Raw genomic sequence first — 12,816 nt, 5'->3', positions numbered from 1 at the left:
GCGAATCTCTCTGTTGCGTCCGGCAGTGAGCAAGGGGCGAGGCTGATTGAATGGCAGGTCTCCTGGGCCGCCGACGCCCAGCGCATTCTGCCCAGTCATTGGGCAATATATGTAATGAATATGTGTAATTACTCGCACGGCTAGCTGTGCCAATGTCGTGAACGAATCGGACCAAGACGGATACTTCAATGCATGATCGTTGATCAATCGAGCCCTGTCAAGAGGGTTGGGGGAGGTAGAACCTGGTGTTGATGTGAGACGCCTATTCTCACGAAAAAATAGCAACGCATTTGCAACTGATCTTATTGATAGCCACCCGCAAGATCATAGGAATTGCGCTGCCCTCTTTTCCCGCCCTCCGGAAGAGGAGGATGGGCAGCGTTTCTTTGCTCTGATGAGTAAAACCAAAAGCACGGGTGATCATGCCGCCCAAGGCCGCTTCGTCAACCTCCGCGCCCGCAATATGGCAGAAACGAAGGTGGTGGCAGGCAGATGCGTCAACAGGAGATCCACAATCTTCAACACTAATGAACCCTTCGCCCGCCAATCGTTGCAGATGTGACCGCGTAACGGTGGGTGTGGCTGCCGAGCAGGGCATGGGAAAAAGCAAACACGCAGAAATAAAGCCTCACTGTCAACTCCGTACTCCAATTTCGTACCGAAGCGACAGAAAGCAACCAATACCATGTAGAGACATGGCTCACCCTTGCAATGCATCATAGTCTCGATTCACGTCTTGAAGAGTCTTCTCCGTACCATGGGGGGGGGCATCGAGCCAATGACAAGGGGCAAGGGCGTACTGCCACAGACCTGGGACGACTGTGTGAAGATGCGAACAACGAATTAGCACGGTATGAGAATCCGAGCAGGCTAACCTGCACTGCCGAAGCACGGGATTCTCATGCCGGGCAGGTGCTGAGAGTTCACGGTCCGTCAGGACGTAATCATGTCCAAGCCGTAGCGCGGATCTGGGCTGCTGAGAACACGCTGGATCTCGACCGGGTCAAATACATGTTGGAATATGGCCATATCCGTGGGCGCGTAGCATCTCGACGACGAGGTCGAGCTGGATGCCGAGGACCCATCCCGCGACCGGCCAGCAGAGCCTCTCCTTTTGTCTTTCTTGGCTATTTCATCAAGAATCGAGCGTTCCGTGCTTTGCGACGGGTCCTCGAAGGCGAAGATGACGTAGGTGAACTGGCCGCGTAGGTCGGGGTCGAAGAGGAAGACGTCTCGCCAGATTTCCGCAACCTCCCGAGGGGGGTTTCGGTAGTTGTTGCCGAGCCCAAAGTCACCAATGACGACGCGGTCGTAGTTGTTGTAGAGGCAGATGCGTAGCGCGCCGCGCATCTTCTCCCGCATCAGGTCACGCTCCTCGGAAAACGAATACATGGATCCGTTCTCCTTGAGCTTCGGCCAACGAGGTGGCGAGACGGAGACGACGGGCAAGTCGTACCAACGTTCCAGCCTCTCATATCGACCGTGGGGTCCTCGACAGACGACGACACAATCGGACAGGATACCGCCGGTGGAGGGGATGGGATAGTTGGACGTCTCGCCGGTACTGGGCCAGGGGGTGCTCAGCGTAGCTGAAAGGTTGCTTCGACGGCAGAGCGTCTCCTCGTACACCGAGCAGCCCGTCTCCCAGTCTCCACCGGGGCGGCGCTCGTTGGCGGCGCATAGAAAGGGGACGCGGATTCGAGGCCCCCCAGCGGACTCGCTCGCATGGCTATCGACGGCGCCGTAGGATATCGCCGTCATGATGGGGTCCTCGGCGACGAAGTGGAACGCAGGGGGGCGCGTGCTGAGAGTGCGGCGTGAGATCGCCAGCTGGGCTGTCGGCTGGCGATACAAGATGGAGTACGGGGGAAACATTTCCGCGTAGTTCGCCTTCACCATGGGGATGAAGTTTCTCTTCGTGTCGGCCGCCACCTCTATCGGCCTCACCCGGCCGGGCCTGGATCCCGGAGCCATGTGGAGGGCGGGAGTTGAACGGAGACGGAGTCGGTTGCGGTGATAGGCTGCGGCGGTTGCTTGAAGGTAGTCGCCGAGACGATGCTGGAGCGGGAAGCGAGCCGATGCATGGACGATGGGGGCGACAGGACGACCTTTATACGGCTTGGATCCCTTCCTGACGGGGACGAGGAAGACAGAATGGAGAGAAATGCCACCATCAGAAGGCAGAAGCGAGATGTAGGGATGGCGGCGAAGTGTGCGACCTAATATGTCGAGAATCTGAATCAGGTGTTTGGGACATATCCATCTAGAGGCGAGGGCAACAGCCGAGTTGAGGCTCCAAATTCATGGAAACGACGGACCGGGGTGGGCTTCAAGCACACGGCAAGCCGACATCGCTTGACATGCCGACGACGGGGCAGCGAGTTCCTGACGAGAGAAATGAGGAACGAATGAGGCAAAGGGTGGAGAAGGAGAACGGAAGGTTGATCATCCAAGAAGACCGGCCGGATGGCAAGGGCAAGGGGTGGCACCCGACTGCGGGCGGCCGCCCTGCAGCGGCTGCCGTCGTTTGCTGCTCCTGTTTGCTGCCGCCGCCTGCACCGTCAGACGGCCAAGGGACCAAGGCGACGTTTTTGACCGACATCTCAGACATGAGCCCTCGGCAGCGTTGGGAACTGCTTGCGCCACGTCGACAAACCGGCAGCGAGACAGAGACAGAGACATGGAGAGAGGGCGCTATGCGGGAGAGAAACAGGTGGTGTTGACGGCGGTGGAATTGCTGGCGGGTCGGAGCATTGTTGGAGGTTGCTGGGGAGCGCACCAGATCTGTGCGACGCCATCTCGCCTCTGTCCGACCTCGTCGCATGCAAGGCCCCAGGGCCGAGGCACGGGGATCCTCTTATTTCGTCGTCCGATACGCGATGGGATGACATCAAATTGGCGACCGAGGACGACTCTCGTGAACGACGGCACGAGCCAACCGTGGCTCCATAGCCGCTGGCACGAAGGGGAGCCGGCGGCAGCTGTGCTGGTGGGCCAGTTTGAGCCATCAGCTGAGACGCCGCGAGACATGAGGAAAGATGCTAGTACAAGTACAAAGTAGTCGATCAGAGAGAGGCGTCCGTCCCGACCTGTTCGACTTGCCTCTGGAGCCGGGCCGTCCCCCACGCAGGCAGCGATTGGGCATCGAAGGATGGAGGAGGCACCGCCGTGTACCGTATATGGACACTTTTGCACGCACCACGATTCCCTTGTCGCGGTGCCGCCCCCGACGAGCTCCGGGCATGGGGCGAGACCATCACGGACGTCGTAGTCGTCGTCGATGAGGGGGGGGGGGGTACGGATTGTAGTGGATGCAATGGCCTTTTGGAAATCCGAAGAGGAGGACACACTGGAAGAAAAAGACGATTGGCAGGGCATTCATCCATTCCGTGCAAGGTGTTCTTCCCGCCCAACGGAGGCTGGTGCAGTGGGAAGCTGCGACGGAGGGCGCTTGACTGTCTGCCTGAGCAGGCACAGGCAGGTTGCTCCTGGGGCAGGAGCGACTGGGCTTCGGGCACAGGGGAGGCCAAGCGCTAATGCGAGCTGGACAGTGGCCCTGGCCCTTGCATATGCAGCATTTCAGGGCTCTGAACAACCTAAAAGCACCGTAGCCGGGTGCGCAGTATGTGTTCACCCTCGGCGTATCGTTCCTTGCTTCGTGGCAGCACTTGCAGGCCGAGAGTGAGAGGTGATGATGACGAGCGCTACGGAGCACGGTATTATGTCGTACTACCTCCTTTTTGACGACCGAGGGTTTTCGGCAGGTGCGGTGCATGTAAATTACAGTACATGCTGCACTAGACGTGAGGTAAGCAAGAACCCGCATGTACATGCTGGTGCTCCTTACTTACAGTACATCTACAAATACTTACTCCGTACGGAGTACTTGTACTTGTACATGCACTGGACTCAGGTACGTGATAGGCGTATATGTACCCACGGTACGGAGCACAGTACAGTACTGTACAACTACTGTACGTACCGAGCGCAGTACCTGCAGCTGTACTATACTGTAAGTAAGTAAGTACTGTACGGAGTACCAACCCAAAGCTTTGGTGGCGCGGTCGCGGGTTTTCCTTAATCCACTTGTAGCCTTCCCTCCCCATCTTGACTAATAATAATAATTACTGTATTAATTTTAATTACTTACGGAGGACGGAGTGCTGTACTCCGTAGTTATTAAGTACTTGTATCAGTTTGTCGAACCAAACTCCACTCGAAACAAACTTGTACCTGGGAATTTACGCTAGACTGATTCGCATCCGTACCTGAAATCGTTTCTCGCCACGGGAAGGAGCTGGTAAGCGACATCTTGTCGGCCGCACTTCCCACACGGACATATTCTCACTCGCCGACAGAAGCACCGTCCGCGAACAGTACGCCGATGGCTCGTAGGACCTAGTCTTGACGAGTTGGAAGCCGTTATCTGCCCCCCTGTGCATGGCCAGCAACCGGCCACTTCGCCTCCCGCCATGTTCGGAGCTCCGAGACGGCGCATCCGCCTAGGCCAACCTCTACCCGTGGTGGTCTCCAGATCCTATTCCGTGCGCATACCTCCCGGATTTCCGTCGGACCCGTCCATCAAGACGGTGGCCGACCTCAAGGCGTGGCAGCCGGGCGTCAATGTGGCCGACGTGGAGGTGCACGGTTGGGTGCGGTCGGTTCGGAAGAGCGCGGGTGTCCGCTTCGTCGACATCACCGACGGTTCTTCCATGAGACCGGTGCAAGCGGTTGTCGGCAAAGAGTTGTCCTCCGAGTCAGTAGCCTGCTCTCGTCTGTGCCATCGGGACACTCTTTCCCACGCCGTCCGACCTTGACTGACCGACGGCCAGGATGAGACCTGGCGCCGCGGTTCGTCTAAAAGGAACCTGGTTCAACGCGAGGCGCCCGCCGGATGCGCAGACGACCGTCTCACGAGGCCAAAGCTCCCGCGCACCGGCCTGGACAGCCGGGACGGTCGATCAGCAAGGCCGGACGGCTGCCGTGGACGGATCGAGCGCAGCCAAAGCCGGAGAGGCGACGACGACGACGACGACAACGACGACGACGGCAACGACGGCGGCAAGCGAGCTGCAGGTCAGCGAGGTGGAGATTCTGGGCACGTCCGACCCCCAGGTGAGACTGCCTTCGCTTGCCGTCATGGCGGCTGCTCTCCGCGCCCCCGTCCGGCGGGCTCTGACTTGCTTCTCCCCAGACGTACCCGATTCAAAACAAGTACCAAACGCCCGAGAGCCTTCGGTGGATGCCCCATCTTCGCCCACGAACGCCTCTCAACTCGACGCTCCTGCGCCTCCGCTCAGACGCAACCGCTCTTCTCACCCGCTTCTTCTTCGAGGAGAAGTTTCAACAAACACACCCGCCCCTTATCACGTCATCGGACTGCGAAGGCGCCGGCGAGGCCTTCACCGTCAAGGCGGGCGGTGCCGACGACTTCTTCCGCGACGCAAAGTACCTGACCGTCTCGACCCAGCTTCACCTCGAGGCCTTGGCGCAGGCCCTGGGCAACGTCTGGACCCTCTCGCCCACGTTCCGCGCCGAGCGGAGCGACACGTCGCGACACCTGAGCGAGTTCTACATGCTCGAGGCGGAGATGAGTTTCGTGCGCGACATGGACGAGGTGATGGATCTCGTGCAGAGCATGCTGAACTTTGTCGTGCGAGGGCTCAAGGGACTGCGGGCGGCCAACGAGCTGGAGCGGAACAGGGTGGACTCTCGCGAGCCGTCGGAACGGCTGGCCTTTGCCGACCTCGCCGACGGGAAGGAGCTCGAGCGGCGATGGAGAGGCCTGGGGACGGCGAGCCGATGGCCCCGAATCAGCTACGGCGAGGCCGTGGAAAGGCTGCGGCGCGCTGGTCACCGGTTCGACCACGAACCGGCATGGGGGAGCGGCCTGCAGTCGGAGCACGAACGGTTCTTGGCCGACGAGGTCGGCTACGACAAGGAACGGAAGGCCTACTTGCCAGTCTTCATCACACAGTACCCTCGGGCGATCAAAGCCTTTTACATGCGCCAATCGGCCTCGTCGCCGGGCGAAGGAGAGACGGTGGACTGCTTTGACCTCATCGTCCCGAGCGTCGGCGAGCTCGCGGGCGGATCGATGCGCGAGCACCGGCTGGCGAAGCTCGAAGACAACATGAGGCTGCACGGCCTCCCGGTGGGCGGCGGCGGCGGGGGCGGAAAGGCGGCAGGCAAGGACGGCATGAGGTGGTACCTCGACCTGCGGCGTTGGGGGTGCCCGCCCCACGGCGGCTTCGGGCTCGGCTTCGACCGCTTGCTGAGCTACCTGACGGGGGTGCCCAACGTTCGCGACGTCGTTCCGTTTCCTCGGCACCACGAGCGGTGCGACTGCTAGCCGGCGTCGCACGACAGGACGGCGGCCACGGACGGCGCCTCGGCCACATTGCCTGCCTCGTGGAGCCGACGTCTCGGCACGGCTAACGAGTGTTTTTCACGCCGCGCCCACCACCCGCCCGCCGCCTTGGTCGGTCGGCCGATGGAAGATGTCGCCGTGCGACGGGGAGCGGCGGCGAGGAGGCACTCTCCGTCGGGGCCGAGGCGAGCGTCTGGATCATGTTTCGGAATCTGCGTCGTCGGACGCTCAGGCGGACGCCGAAAGGCTTGGACGCGAGGCGACGACGGGCGGCTGGCTGCCGAGAAGCGTCGGACCCAGGCGCGGCGAGATGGGGACGGCGCTGGAGTCGGGACGGCTCGTCGCACCGCACGTCGTTGGCGGCCACTCGGCGAAGTTGACATTTACTCGTCACGGCCCGCACTGGCCTCGTGCATCGACGCGGATGACGCCTGACGAAGCCCTCGTCTCCAGTACTGCACGATGCGAGGTGCGAGGCGGGTTGGTGCTGGCCACCTGCCCCGGCTGGACGGCAAGCCAGCAGGATCTGTACGATGGGGGTTGGAGAGCGGGACGTCGTCGGCCGCACTCGTCGTCATTCTGGCGTCTTCTGCTGCTCGGGTCGCTTGCCGTCGTCGACGTCGGCAAGCGTGCCATTACACCGGCCATGAGCTTACGCGACCAGGAGGACACGTCGCGTTCTGCAGATGACAGACATGACGAGCAGGACCATGACTGCCAGTGCGGCGGAGTAGAAAATATAGGAACCTACCTACCCGCACAGCCACAATACACACCATCCATTCGAGTATTTGGGTGGACACGCACCAGCCACCTCTGCAGAGCCTTGCCGCACTTCACGTGCGGCTTCGTCAATCTACGCTGCTGCTCTCCCGCTTCTGCGTGCGAACTTTGCACCAATTCGAACATCAACCGACAAGACGGAGACCTCTCCTGGGCGGTGCCGTGAGGGCGGCTGGACAAGGAGGAGGCCGAGTCTTTTTCCCCGACCATCTGCCGATGCAGAATGGAGCATCGCTCGAGGCCACTTCCCCACGGCCAGTGACGGCTTGTCATGATCGGCGGCGTGTGGCCAGGTCGGCATGCGGGCACGAACAGATGCCGACCGGCTCGATGGATGCCGGCACTTTCCAGCAGTCAGTCCACGCTCATGCTCGTTCGCAGCGCCCTCGAGCATCCGCCTCGGTCGCGGCATCTGGAGAGCGGAGCCAGGCCTCGGCGACTCACGGATGCGGCCGGCCGGCCGGCGAGAGCGTCTCGGCGAAAGGGGAGATGGGACGACGAGGAGGCGAAGAAGGACGCGAAGCATGGAGGTTCCGTCACGACCGATAGGCGCACGAGACGGGGGAGACGGGAAGCACGACGCATCGAGTGCGATGCCACTTCGTCTCCGGTTCGCGTCTGCTCACCGACGGGGCAGGCGTCGTGCAGCAAGAGAGTGGGCGAGCGGGCGCGGCCGCTGCTTGGACGGAGCGAGCAAGCGTTGCGTCGCAGAGAAAGAGACGGGCAAGGCCAAGCAAGCAGGTTTGGGTCGTCTGGCAGGATGGTGAAGCATCGAGTGGGGAGGCGGCGCTATGTTTCATGTTTCACCTTGACGGAGCCCCTGAAGATTTGGCGGGGATGCATTGACCAAGGCAGTCGAGGGGCACTTGGAGCGAGTATCTTGCAAAGTTTTGAATGAAGCACGTTGCAGGTATAGCCATTTCAGAATCAGTGCCTCTTGTTCCAATACGCCATGCTGTAGGAAATGCTTCCACGAATCGTGTATATATATATCTACGTCAGAGCACCCCGACGACGAGGGAGAAAAAATAACTTTGGCCGACTACATCCGTTTACACATTTACTTTCTACATTTGCATTTACATTCAAATTCTACATTTACATTATGCGTGCCTCTGTCACCACTCTCGTTGCCGTCCTGGCTGGACTGGGGCTTGCTGCATCTGCAGAACAGCACGAAAAGAGGCAGTCATATGGCTATCCGGCCAATGGCTATGGTCAGCCCAGCAACCAAGGGTACGGCTACGGAAACCAAGGGTACGGCAACCGAGGGTACGGCAACCTAAGATACGGCAACCGAGGGCAGTACCGCCAAAGGAACTACAACCAAGGGAACTACGGCCAAAGGAACTATGGCCAATGGAACTACGGCCAACAGAGCGGCGGCCAACAGACCAGCGGCCAACAGACCAGCGGCCAACAAACCAGCGGCCAACAAACCAGCAGCAAAGCGGACGATGGCGGTAATGACAGCGCCTCAGGCAACAACCAATGGAACGGCCGAAGCGACGACCCCATATGTGCTAAAAACCCCCGTGTGTGCGGCATGACGATTGACTGAAAATGACGGCCATGTGGGTTTGCTCTCCAGGGCGCGGGCGCCATGAAAGCATAGATTACCCATTGGACAAAATGGTAGAACAAATCTTTTGATTATAAAAAATGCTTCAGACTGCGTGACACGTGACATGCTCAGGGCCGTACGGGCACTGCAGGCATTTACCTCGGACGAATACTTAGCATCGAACCTCCATGTACAACAAGGAGCAGAGGGGGGCAACCGATACGATGCCTGCATGATGGCGATGGTCATGGCCACGGCCATGGGGGCGGCGGGGGCGGCGCCTGTGGGAATCGCGCTGCATCCGCCCATTCGACGGCAGTCGGAGGCGACGGCGCCGGACCTGCTCGCCGCATCGTCTCGTTCTCCCAAGCACTCGTGCAGGCAGGAAATGGTAAGCCGCACCCTGCCCACCGGCTGCACGGGCGAAAGGCAAAGGTGCGCCGAGCTTGTTCCCGTCGGGCCTCGCTCCCTCGCCGACGCCATCGGCCGGCCATTCGTTGGCCCTCGGACTCGCCAAGGCCAGAGCGTCCGTCCCGAACGTCCCGCCGGCGCGGAGCCCTGTTTGGCGGCGAGACGAGGGAGCGGCAGCCAAGTCCTCGGGGAACGGGCAAAGTCGACTGTCGGGGACGGCCAAGCTGCCTCTCCAGCACTGGAGCAAGTGGCCGCCCGGGGGCTTCGTTTCGTCTCGTGCGGCACGGGCACGCACGGCGTGTACTTGCGGAGCCCAGCAGGCGCTCGCCCAAGTACGGGTGAGTCGGTTCGGCAAGCAAGAAGGCTGCCATTCGTGGCGGCATCCATGCTCGTGCTCGTGCTGGTGGTGAAGCAAAGAGGTTGTTCTCAGAGCAGTAGGTGTCGGACGGCGGTACTGTACACGTAAGCAGTGGACGGTACTGTAAACGTAAGCACTGCGAGCACGCCGCACGAGAAGGTGCAATGCTCTGCATCAAGTAAATCAAATCACGTGCAGAGCATTAATACATGTACAGTACTTTTCCGTGCACACGAGTGTACCTACTTGCTGTACTTTACGTGTGAGTTCGTACTTGGGTGTGCTGTAGTTGTATTACATGTAATTACTGTAAGTGCATGTACTTAATTGAGTACCTAGTAAGGGCGTGTGCGAAGCAGTCCGCAGCAGAACTTGTAAGGAATATTACATGTATTAATTACTCCAGGGTGGTAGGACTTGTAAGTACATGTTGGTAGGAGTTGTACGGAGTACCTTGGCTTGAAAGGATTGTGCCGCTGCTCCGTACTCACGCACTTTATGTACTTGCCACTACCCACACGAGGTACTTGCGCATGTGTAAGGTGGCATAGGAGTATTACATGCTGCTCAGGTCGGTGTGTGTACTTGTATGCTCAAGGTACTGGCAGCATTGCCTGCTGGCTCATGCCATGCTCGTCCTGGTACGAGGCACTCGGCACAGGCAACATAATACTGTGCCGGTGCATATACTTGCAGTACATGTACGTACGAGGCATTATGGAGTGCTGTACAATGCCAATCCCGTAGGCCAGTCGTGTGCGTACCGTCTGTAGGCGTGGGTGCGGAAGAGGAATCGTACGTTCAAAAGCTTACGACAAACTATGCGGAAATAGGAGCAGCCACGCCGGCAAGCAGGTGGACGAAATGCTCTCCGCCCTTCCAAGCCAGCCACGCACATACCCAGCGATGCGCAAGTAAGTATTACTGCCAGTAAGTACTCCGTACTCCATACTGTAGGTGTATTCCTCGAGTGTGGTACGTCGGCACGTGTGGGTGCAGCACAGTAGCAGCACATCCTTACTTACAGTACACGCTGGACTGTATGCTGCACGAAGGTATTACTGCACTCACTGTACGCTGTGCTTCGTGGTACGTACAGTACTTACTTACGGTGCGTTGGTAATGGCTATTTGCGTACTTGGACTTGCGGCAAGTGACTCCCCACAGAGTACTTACGTGTAAGTACGCAAGGAGGTACATGTACATGTAGTGCTTGCTTGTGTCCACCCTGAACTCTGCACAGAGTATCGGCACGGGACTTTCGTACATACTTGAGTACTCCGTACGGAGTACAAGAACACCTATTTGTACAAGCATTGTTGTACAGAGTACAGGCATGCGCAAGTATACCTTAAGCAAGCACCTCGTAGGGTACTTGTAGTACTTAGGTGTACAAGTAGTGGTATGGAGTTACGGGGTCGTAGTTGTGCAGTGCACACATATGGAACTTGCTAGTGCACATGCAAGTATAGCCATTACTCCGTACTGGCAGTGGTAGCTGTATTCTTGGTCAAAAGTACTATTAATTAACGTGTACTTGCACTCCCTCCTCGCAAGCACTGCACATGCGCACACCTTAGTACTTACACCTACATTCTAAGTACAGTACTTAAGTACAGTACATGTGGTTGTACTTACATAAGTACTGTTCGCTCCATGCATGTACTGTACGTACCCCGTCCAGCGTCGTGGGACGAGCAGGGCCCCGCTGTGGGCCAAGTCGGCTGGGACGGCATCTCGCAAACGCCAAGCTTTCCCTTGGCTGCGACATCCGTCCACCTTAATCTTTCCGCAGCTGTAACACGGAGCTGCGTGATGAGCCAAGCACGGTGGCGCACAGGGTGTGATGAGATGGGGTGGGCTCGACATGATCTCGCCCGTCGTCGAGTGGTCGCAAAGGACGCCAGGCGCCGCAGAGTGGGACGATGGAGGCAATCAATCGGCACCGACGGCGGAGCACATGCACCTACAGTACAGCACCGCTCGTACGCCCAAGGAGCACACATGAGCATGACGGTATGAAGTGCTCGGCTCGGGTACATGCCACACCTACTTACACTTGCACCTGCCTACAGACACAGGTGCACTGGCATCGCTCCGTGGCAGTACTCGTGATGCGCAATACACTTGCGTTCCTCGCATGCCCTTACAGTGCAAGCAAGGTCCTGCACGCGCTTGAACCGTGTCGATGATGGCGGCGCCGACGCCCTCGCCCTTTCGTTCCAGCCGGAATGGGTATCCGTGCCAAGGCCATTGCCCTGCAACGCTTAAATTCATGCTTAAAAGCCGACGAATCCTTGTGGGACGATGACTGGCCGAGTTAGCCGCAAGCACGAATGGACGCGTAAGTACGCTTATTTGCCGTTGGCGGACTGTACATGCACAGTGCCAACGCAAGTACTTGCAAGCAAGTGCGGAGTGCTCCGTACCTGCCCAGTACTTGCAGGCCCTCGGTCCGTGCGTGTACTTGAGCAAGTGTACAGCTACAGTACTGCACAGAACGTGTACCGTAATACACCTGCAAGTACGATTTGGGGTGCAGCGCGGAGTACACTTGCACGTACTGCACTCCGCAATAAGTACGGAGTACATACGGAGTACATACGGAGTACATGTACGCTTATGCTTGCATGTGCTGTACATGTGGTTGTACTTACTGTAGGTTGTTGTACTTACTTAGGTGCAAGTACAAGTGCTGTACATGTACAGTAGGTGTACGTGTTCGAACGTACGAGTGCGCCTTTTGCTCAGCGCACCCCTCCACCCCCTTTCCTCGCCTCCACCCTTCCCACTTCCCTTTGAACATGTGGAGTCGTATGGCAATCTCCACGGTGCATCCGCACCTCCGCAAGTCGTCATTTTCCGCCCTCCTGCGCCCCAAGGCGAACGCTGCTGCACCCGCGCGAGTACGCCCGCCGTCGACGAGTTCGCACCCGCGCTCCGCATGCACGCCTGCTGCTGCCACGACGTCGAGGGGATCAATGGCGCGGCAAGTCGAGATGAAGTCGGCGGTGCCTACGCATCCAACGGGCTGGTTGGCTCCCGAATAAGGCGGACCCTGGATCTGCGCGCTGCGGTTGGTGGCTTGGCGCATGCACCGTACCGGGATGCCCATCGGCCATCGCCAGCTGCCAAGGGTCCGATGACGAGCGGAATACCTTGCCGCACAGGCACTGCTGCTCGTACATGCAGGTGTACATATGCAGGTGTGCAGTGCAGCAAGTACAACTAAGTACTTAGGTGTCCATGTAAGTAGGTGTGCGTGCTCGTCCACCCATACGCCATGTGTGCTGTGCTGCGAGTGCCCGCACATGCAGCTTGGTACGCATC

At 58.8% G+C, this 12,816-nt stretch overlaps 4 protein-coding genes across 4 annotated transcripts; 2 read left to right on the top strand and 2 right to left on the bottom strand.

Moving 5' to 3' along the window:
- Positions 1–933: 933 nt before the first annotated feature.
- On the bottom strand, positions 934–1,974 carry DCS_04191 (uncharacterized protein; the record flags this gene model as incomplete). The annotated part of the gene is made up of 1 exon (XM_040801503.1): positions 934–1,974. The coding sequence occupies one exon, from the start codon at positions 1,972–1,974 to the stop codon at positions 934–936; it is 1,041 nt and encodes a 346-aa protein (XP_040656536.1).
- A 720-nt stretch (positions 1,975–2,694) lies between these two features.
- Positions 2,695–3,030, bottom strand: DCS_04190 (uncharacterized protein; the record flags this gene model as incomplete). Its single annotated transcript, XM_040801502.1, has 1 exon — positions 2,695–3,030. The coding sequence occupies one exon, from the start codon at positions 3,028–3,030 to the stop codon at positions 2,695–2,697; it is 336 nt and encodes a 111-aa protein (XP_040656535.1).
- Positions 3,031–4,472: 1,442 nt separating this feature from the next.
- On the top strand, positions 4,473–6,352 carry DCS_04189 (uncharacterized protein; the record flags this gene model as incomplete). Its single annotated transcript, XM_040801501.1, has 3 exons — positions 4,473–4,756; positions 4,833–5,115; positions 5,195–6,352. 3 exons carry the CDS (start codon positions 4,473–4,475, stop codon positions 6,350–6,352), a joined length of 1,725 nt encoding a protein of 574 aa, XP_040656534.1.
- A 1,906-nt stretch (positions 6,353–8,258) lies between these two features.
- On the top strand, positions 8,259–8,714 carry DCS_04188 (uncharacterized protein; the record flags this gene model as incomplete). The annotated part of the gene is made up of 1 exon (XM_040801500.1): positions 8,259–8,714. One exon carries the CDS (start codon positions 8,259–8,261, stop codon positions 8,712–8,714), a length of 456 nt encoding a protein of 151 aa, XP_040656533.1.
- Between the last annotated feature and the right edge of the window lie 4,102 nt (positions 8,715–12,816).

This window comes from Drechmeria coniospora, chromosome 02, assembly GCF_001625195.1.
Source record: "Drechmeria coniospora strain ARSEF 6962 chromosome 02, whole genome shotgun sequence".
Taxonomy (NCBI): domain Eukaryota; kingdom Fungi; phylum Ascomycota; class Sordariomycetes; order Hypocreales; family Ophiocordycipitaceae; genus Drechmeria; species Drechmeria coniospora.
Note: the sequence above shows the minus strand (reverse complement) of the source record. Positions and strands in the feature narration are given on the sequence as shown.